This window comes from Lycium ferocissimum, chromosome 10, assembly GCF_029784015.1.
Source record: "Lycium ferocissimum isolate CSIRO_LF1 chromosome 10, AGI_CSIRO_Lferr_CH_V1, whole genome shotgun sequence".
Taxonomy (NCBI): Eukaryota; Viridiplantae; Streptophyta; class Magnoliopsida; order Solanales; family Solanaceae; genus Lycium; species Lycium ferocissimum.
Window position 1 is genome coordinate 61,505,531 of NC_081351.1, and position 8,442 is coordinate 61,513,972.

At 34.3% G+C, this 8,442-nt stretch overlaps 1 protein-coding gene across 1 annotated transcript; it reads left to right on the plus strand.

The window, feature by feature from the left end:
• Nucleotides 1-2,059: 2,059 nt before the first annotated feature.
• On the plus strand, nucleotides 2,060-7,844 carry LOC132034459 (galactokinase). The gene is made up of 13 exons (XM_059424815.1): nucleotides 2,060-2,371; nucleotides 2,636-2,823; nucleotides 3,370-3,416; nucleotides 3,556-3,650; nucleotides 3,735-3,817; nucleotides 4,754-4,822; nucleotides 5,103-5,288; nucleotides 5,996-6,130; nucleotides 6,423-6,557; nucleotides 6,908-6,978; nucleotides 7,071-7,148; nucleotides 7,352-7,493; nucleotides 7,599-7,844. The coding sequence occupies exons 1-13, from the start codon at nucleotides 2,209-2,211 to the stop codon at nucleotides 7,707-7,709; spliced, it is 1,503 nt and encodes a 500-aa protein (XP_059280798.1). The 5' UTR covers nucleotides 2,060-2,208; the 3' UTR covers nucleotides 7,710-7,844.
• Nucleotides 7,845-8,442: the final 598 nt, after the last annotated feature.

Below are 8,442 nucleotides of genomic sequence, written 5' to 3' on the forward strand. Positions count from 1 at the left end.
GGAGGTTGGCCGTTGTGAACAGACTTGAAAAATTGGGAATTCATTTCTTCAAAGACCGTGTGTTATGCAATGGAGGGGCAGATGAATCGTTGGAACATTTTTTCTTTGACTGCTTATATGCTTAACAGATCTGGAAATCCTTATTCAAATGGATAGGGGAAGGTAAGATGATAACTTATTGGAGTACAAAAGTTGCTTGGCTGGCTAAATGAGTGGAGAACGATGGAGTAAAGGTAAACATTTTGAAGTTCTTGTTCTCAGCATCAGTATATTATATTTGGATTAAGTGTAATGCCAGAAGATTTCAGCACAAACAGAGAGATGACATGGATAGAGTTCGAGAGATTGTTGTCCAGTTACACTTCAGGGGCAGTCGAAAAAATAGGTGGAAGAAGATTTTAGGACAGTTAAATAATTATTCTAGCTTGATTTTAGATTTATGTTATTTTGCTGTTTTTTTGTTTTAGTGCAGTAAGAGGATAATTTTGAGGACCAGCTCTAGAGTACAAAGAACTGGAAGCATTGTAAATATTTACTTGATTAAAATAAAGAATTTCCACTATGACCAAAAAAAAGTATTTGATCGTAGGATTTGGAACCCCAATTTCAATTTTGATTTGAAATTTGCGTTTGATTATGAAATCTGCACAAAATTTCAACTTCAATTTCAAATTCCACATTCTCTGGAAAGTAGGATTTCAAATTTCAAGTTGTGATTTCAAAATAAACGTAAAACCTGACCTATAAGTTTATATATACATTTTTAAAAAGACCATCATTTTAAATTTTGTAAGAAAAAGACTCATGCTCAATGTGAAGAATTGTTCGTACCGTGTGCAAATATTATATTAAAGAGTTGCTAGTTATTACTATTGTTGATTTTTTGGACCAATAGATCTTCGTATAATTATGTGTATTTAAAACTTCGTAATAGCATGTAACTACAAGTATTTATTTATAAAAGGAGCATGAAGATATGTGATTTATTAAGAGAAAATTATGTGATAAGTCACGATACAAGAAATAAGAACACAAATAGCAGAACTTTTCATATTCTTCAAGAACAACATTGTTTAATACATATATGACACATTAAAAGAAGTATGTGACGAATGGAAATATCCTTAAAATCGGGGGTTCAGTCATATCTTTTAGGCTTTATTTTCATTTATCCATCATTTAAGAGATAAACACATCATTATCTCTTTGATATAAGATAAACATCTATCAACGTATCAATCTTCTTCAACCAATGCATCTCCTATTACTCATCCCTCCATTCTTTCATTTTCCATTCTTAGTTAATAGAGTTACAGAGAAATTATACAAGGTATATTAAGTTTATTATACAAGGTATAATAAAATTATACGAGGTATATAAACTTATTATAAATGTATAATAAAATTATACGAGGTATATAAACTTATCATAAAGGCATAATAAAATTATACAAGGTATATTAAGTATGTTATATAAGGTGTAAACAAAATTATACAAATGATATTTTATGTATAACTATTTTATTATACTACTCGTTTCCCATCGTGTTGAATCAACACTATAATTTTATTCTACTGAACAATAAAATTAGGCTAGGGAAGTAGAAAAGGAGACTAAAATGCTGCCAACATTAGACTGGGGAGGAAGAAGAAAGGGAGAAACGTGTAGAAAACAGTTATAGAAAATACTTATGAGCTAAAACATAGGAAGATAATGAGCAAAAAAGTAGGAAGATAATGTAATGGGTATTAGTGACGTGATTAATATCTGGATAATTTCCTTACTTTTAGCAATCTGTTATAATTCTTTATCTGCCATTGAATAATTATTGTATTTACCTGCTAAAAGAGTGTATATTGGATACTTACGTTTTCCCCCCTATTATTTAGGGATAGAATGAATTTTTTAAGAATTATAGGGAGTAAGACTTTAGACCACTCATGACCTACGTCAACGACAACAATGGTAAAAAGAAGCAAGGTAAATGAGTCATAGAGGATTTAGGAGTCCACCAATTATCCAAAATCTCTCGCATTCCTATTTATAACGCAACTCTCTCATCTCAATATAATATAATAATAACAGTATCAAAACGTCTTGTCTAACTCTTTATCTAATCCTTTTTCTTTTGGTTTCGGTATATTCTAGTTAATTCTTCATCCGATTTCTGTATATTCCTTGTTAATTCTTGGTCGTTGCAAAATTAGATGGCTAGGCACGAGGAATTACCAATTCCAGTATTCAGTGATGTTGAGCCAGTTTATGGCAGTGGATCACAGCTTGAAGAAGCTCAACTGCGATTCAAGAATTTGAAGGCTAAGTTCATTGACTTCTTTGGCCAACCCCCTCATGTTTACGCTCGATCCCCAGGTCAATTCCACCTTCAAAATCATTACTTTCTTTGTTGGTTTATGTTCAAAATCTCAATTTTCCTAGTGTTTTACGTTCAAAATCTCAACTTCCTTTGTCGGTTGTGTTCTAAATCTCAACTTTCATAATGATTTATGTTAAAAATCTCCACTTTCTTTGTCGGTTATGTTCAAAATTTGAACTTTGGTAGTAGGTTAGATTGAAATGTCAACTTTCTTAGTGGGTTAGGTTGAAGAGGTTAAATTGAATGTTTGAATTATGCAGGGAGAGTGAACTTGATTGGAGAACACATAGACTATGAGGGGTACTCTGTGTTGCCTATGGCAATTAGGCAAGACACAATTGTGGCGATTCGGAAACACGACTCTAATGAGGCTGAGAAGCTTCTTCGAATTGCCAATGTGAATAGTGACAAGTACTCTTTGTGCACTTACCCTGCTGATCCTCTCCAGGTATCATAACATTGATGTTAACCATATCATCCCCTGTGTGTTATCTGCCAAACTTCATTTCAATTGAGAAGATCCTGCAGGGTTTTTACTGTTTCTTGTGTGGCTGAAATTTCGGGTGGTTCTTCATATGTGTATAATTCTTAAAAGTTTGTTTGGGAAAGACAAATTCTCAAGTCTAATAGCTTATTTTGAGAAGTGTTTCTTAAAGCAGTACTTTTGGTGAGAAGCAGTTTGTTAAGCACTTTTGAGCGGCAATTAGTGTTTTGGCCAAGCTTTCTAATTGTATTTTCTAAAGAGAAGTTTTTTTTCAGCTTTTCAAAAACAACTTCTGCTTCTATCCAAAATCACTTCTTTTTTTTTTTTCCTCCTAAAAGTTTTGGCCAAACACCTCAACTTTGGAAAAAAGCACATTTTATAAATTGCTGACGAAAAAGAAAAAAAAGGAGAATCAGAAAAAAGGGAAAATAAATAGAGAACTGAATCTTTGTTACTGGTGCAGCAATTCAAGTTTCTTTTTGTCAATAACCTTACGTCTAACTTTTGCAGGAGGTTGATCTGAAGAATCACAGATGGGGTCATTATTTCATTTGTGGGTAAGACCTTACTTTCTTGATTTCTTCATCCAAAATCCAGAGAATCAGATAGTATTGGGTGTTGGTGTTGCATGAACTATAAGTTTACATACACTAAATTTTACTTCCTTCATACATGTTGAAACTATTGTGTGTGCAGGTACAAGGGGTTCTATGAGTATGCCAATTTGAAAGGGATAGATGTTGGTGAACCCGTTGGGCTTGATGTTATTGTTGATGGTACAGTTCCAACAGGTATATGTTGAATATTGTCTGGTACTAAGTAACTAGTCACTTTTTTATGGCTTATTTCATGGTTTTCATGTTCGCTGGCTATAGGTTCTGGACTTTCGAGCTCTGCAGCATTTGTTTGCTCTTCCACGATTGCTATAATGGCTTCAATTGGTGTTAACCTGCCCAAGGTAGTATCCTAACCATATTCTATTCTAGGTGCTGGAAGATTAAATAAAAGACATTTTCAACTGAACCCGCTTGGTTGAAAAGTTTCACTATTTGTGTGTTTGAAATATTCTTCAATATGCAAATTATCATATATTTGTAATTCAAAGGTCCGATGTTCAAATATGGCGCCCACATTTCATGCATCTGCCTTTCCCCTTTTTCTTCGCTAAAAGGAGTTCCGTTTTAACAAAAGAAAAAAATCAGATGAATATGGAACATTTTGGTCATCATTCTAAGGCTTTGGTCTAGTGTTAAGAGTGTAGCGTGTGATGTATGGGTTAGGTGCACTTTACGAGTTCAAACCTAACCCATTATCCACAGAGTTTTGAACCGTGTGCCACTGTCCCTCAGGGATTACTTGGTTATCTAAAAAAATTTGGTTCCCCCCCACACCCCCAACCAACAAGTTAATGTTATGTTAATCCGATGTTTTCAGATGCTTCAATTAAACTTTTTGAAGTAAACAGATATTTCGTTAAAGTCTTATTTCAACTTTTTTAAATAAATGAATAGCGTCAAAATATCATTGAAAGAACAGCGAGCAAAACCTGCTTGTCATGGTTGACCCTCCGTACTCGTACTGCCTCTTTCGTAAAGATTCTGCATCGAACGTGCTTGAGGAGAAACCTGGGTCCGCCACTACTGTAGCATCTATTGCTGTTTGACCGGTGTCCACCCTGAACATTTTGTTTGGATCTGATTTCTGTTCCTCTTTAGAAATTTCTTTGTCAGGAGTATCCTCATCTAAGATGAATGAATTTGTCATGACTGATTTCTTTCCTAACCTCTTGTAACTATCTTCCTTTTCATTTGCTTGAGTTTTCAAATTTTGAATCTGTTGGTAGGGTTAGCTGTACCTCTGTTTTGACCTAGAAGTGATAATTTTTTCTCTGCAGAAAGAAATTGCTCAACTCACATGTGAATGTGAAAGGCATATTGGGACTCAGTCTGGTGGAATGGATCAGGTAATGCAATCTAACACTAAATCTTGATCACTTAGTTACAGCTGGATCAATGCAAAGGGCAGTATACAAATTAGTGTTGTCCTAAATATTGATGGTTTTCTTATTCTTCTCCTAAAAATGAATGTAATGTGTCTCTTTGCTAATTCAATATTGCAATACAGACAGCCTTGACTTAATATTTTGATTTTTTCCCCCTTTTTTTTTAATCTAAAACCACCAGGTTGGCGGGAATCTTAATATTTTTATTCTTAAAGGCCATCAATCGATTTGTTTTGTGCAGGCCATCTCTGTTATGGCACAACCTGGGTTTGCGGAGCTGATTGATTTCAATCCTATACGTGCAACTGATGTACAACTCCCTGCTGGTGGAACTTTTGTGATAGCCCATTCATTAGCGGAATCACAAAAAGCAGTTACCGCTGCAGTTAACTACAATAATCGGGTTGTTGAATGCCGACTAGCTGCTGTAAGATTTAGCCCTTTGTTTGATCAATTTCTAGTGTTAGAGCAAAGGGGGTGATTTTCTTGCATCTCTTGTCATAATGGTTCTAATTAGTATCTGTTTCCCAATTGGTTTCTTGAGTATTTTAAACTTCTTATTACATCTCATTTCAGTATCTTGAAACTCAAAGCTAAATACTTAGTCGAGCTGTGGACAAGCTGGTCCAGACGTCACGGTATAAAAAATAAAAATAAAATGGCCTAGCTTTTTGACTTATTCCTTAAATCTACAGTTTGCTTAGTGGCTCATTATTATCTTTTACAAACTCAATGTCTTTAAGAGACTGTAGTCCTTGGGATAATGTAGAGTTATATCCATGGCATTAATTCTGAGTTCTAAATGATTTAGATGGAAAGTCAAATTTTGCATTCTGCGTGTAGTTGTTTGATTTTTGTGCAGTATTAATAAAGATGCAAAATGCTTCTACTATCTGCTGCCTCCTGCATGTGCTTATTTAGCCTTATCAATTCAGCCCTTGTGAATCTTTGCTTCGTGGTCTATTAACTGTTTTGTGGTCAATTTTTGACCTGATAAGTCAGTAACTTTCACTCTCTTGTTCACTTTTATATTTACATAGATAGATATTATATTGCCTCTGAATAAGAGTTGCAAGAATAACCTACTTGGATATGCTAGGTTTCCGCCTTTGATTCTGATTTGATATTTTGCAGATTGTACTGGGCATTAAGCTGGGGATGGAACCTCAGGAGGCAATATCTAGTGTAAAAACTCTTTCTGATGTTGAAGGGTTGTGTATAACATTCGCTGGTAGACACGGTTCTTCTGACCCTGTCCTTGCTGTCAAGGTATATACTCTTCATTTCTCTCCTGCCTGACATCTGTCTTTCTGACTCACAGTCATTAATTTAGGGTCTAGTTGGGATTATTTGTGATTACCATTTTCTTCAAGTTGAATAATCATGTGTAGGTGGATATTGTGATTGTGTTTTGAGTTAATTTTCCTTTCTCTTTCTATCAATATCAGCTTTTCGTTGTAGTCCATGTTATGGTCCTATCCAAAGAGGGGTTTGTGCTTTTACTCCTGTTCTTGTTTGTCTAATTTACATGCATCTGTAACAATTCCCACCACTGCTGCAGGAGCTATTGCATGAGGAACCATATACCATCAAAGACATTGAGAATATCACTAAGGAAAAGCTGGAAACAATCTTTGCTGCTTCACCGACTTCTTTGGATGTACATCGTGCTGCTAAGTATTACAAGTTGCATCAGGTCAGTATGTGCTTTCTTTCTTCTTTCTTTGCCTTTCCATCTTCACTGAGCCTTCACCTTTTAAATTGATTTTTCTTCAAATTCTTCAAATTGGAGTTCCTTTATCAATTTTATTCCTTAGAAAGATAACAACAACAATGACATACCCAGTTTATTCCTTAGAAAGATGTTGACAATTAATAGGTTCTCTTCCATGGGCCTTTTATTCCCGGAGGATTGTAGATGTTTGTTCCTTCAGTCATACTGCTTATATTGATATATGATCAAATAGTCATATCTTATTACATAATATCAGTACTTTTTGCTCCATTTGAATTTTCACAAACTAGTGCTCTTCTTTTGCCTTTCAGAGAGCTGCCCATGTATATTCTGAAGCCAAACGTGTGCACGCTTTTAAAGACACCGTATCGTCAGAATTAAGGTCTGTCATGTTCAAGCCCATGCATGCAAAATCGGTTTTTTCCCAGATTTTCTTTTTGAAATACTTTAACTGTAACAAATTGGTCATTGTAGTGACGAAGCTATGCTGAAGAAGTTAGGTGACCTTATGAACGAGAGTCACCATAGCTGCAGCGTTCTTTATGAGTGCAGGTAGAACTACAGCTTTACTGTTGGACCTTATAACATGGAACTATGTGGCTATCACAGTCCAAAGATTACCCAAAAAAAAATATATATATTAAACTAGATGTAGAAGAAAGTTCTGTTTATAATATGATCCCATGGCATCTTTGATTTTAGCATCTGGATTGAAATGTCCTAGTTGATGAGTTTCAATTATTTGTTGCAATCAGCTGTCCAGAATTAGAAGAACTTACGAAGATTTGCCGAGATAATGGTGCTCTTGGAGCTAGGCTTACAGGAGCTGGATGGGGTGGTTGTGCAGTGGCTTTGGTGAAAGAGAGCCTTGTTCCACAGTTTATACTTAATTTGAAGGTTGATTTCATTCGTTACCTCTATTTAACAACTCGTAAATATTTTAATTGTCTCAACATTGTGCACTCCTAATACTAACCAATATGGTGGTTTCTTATGCTTCAGGAGCAATTCTATCAATCAAGGATTGACAAAGGAACAATCAGTAAGAATGATCTTGGCTTGTACATTTTTGCATCCAAGCCCTCAAGTGGTGCTGCCATTTTCAAATTTTAGGACTTGTTACACTAGTTAATTTTATCACCTTAAACATAAATAAAGGTAATTATGTTTACGCAGACCAATTGTACACTTCATGAAACTCATTGGATGTTTTTTAATTTAATTTATTAGTTACATGCTTTAGCTCCATTTGTGTCGCTTTCATCTAATCAATTTGGATACTTATGTCAAACATTTATGACTTGTTTGTGTGCTCTTGTTAAGTAACAACAAAAACAGCTATCTTTATGCAAAAACTGATTCTATGTAATAACTAATTTAGTGGGGTCGCGTTGTTATCTAGTTTTTCTTTCTATTCTGACCTCACTTGTTATTTAATTATCTTAATTTGTCCTTTATTCTACTCTTTATTTGCTCTACTTTTTCTTCCTAATATTTTAAGTATTTTCTTGGTTGTTTTGCTGCTACCTTTTTGGTCTCCGGCCTTTCCCACAATCATAGCATTCTTCATGTAGGAATCATATCATCATAATAATTATTTCGCGATTCTTTTCTTTTTCTTTATTGTGTAATGCTTACTATTGCTTTTTCCTTTTTCTTTGTTACAATTTTTTTTGTCATGATCACTTTTATTATTTCTATTTTTAGGAATGATTGTTGATAAATTTAACATTTACCGGGATAAAGGCATTTTTGTATTATATAGTGCGATGCAATTAAATTAAATATAAAATTGAATTATAATAAATAATACAATTTATTCAAATGTTATATTTGACAAATAATA

Excerpts from the sequence above, each read along its gene's own strand:
- LOC132034459 (XM_059424815.1), top strand. The coding sequence starts at position 2,209 with ATGGCTAGGCACGAGGAATTACCAATTCCAGTATTCAGTGATGTTGAG. Across the intron at positions 5,289-5,995 it reads TTGAATGCCGACTAGCTGCT|ATTGTACTGGGCATTAAGCT; the intron begins GTAAGATTTAGC and ends GATATTTTGCAG. Across the intron at positions 6,558-6,907 it reads AGTATTACAAGTTGCATCAG|AGAGCTGCCCATGTATATTC; the intron begins GTCAGTATGTGC and ends TTTGCCTTTCAG.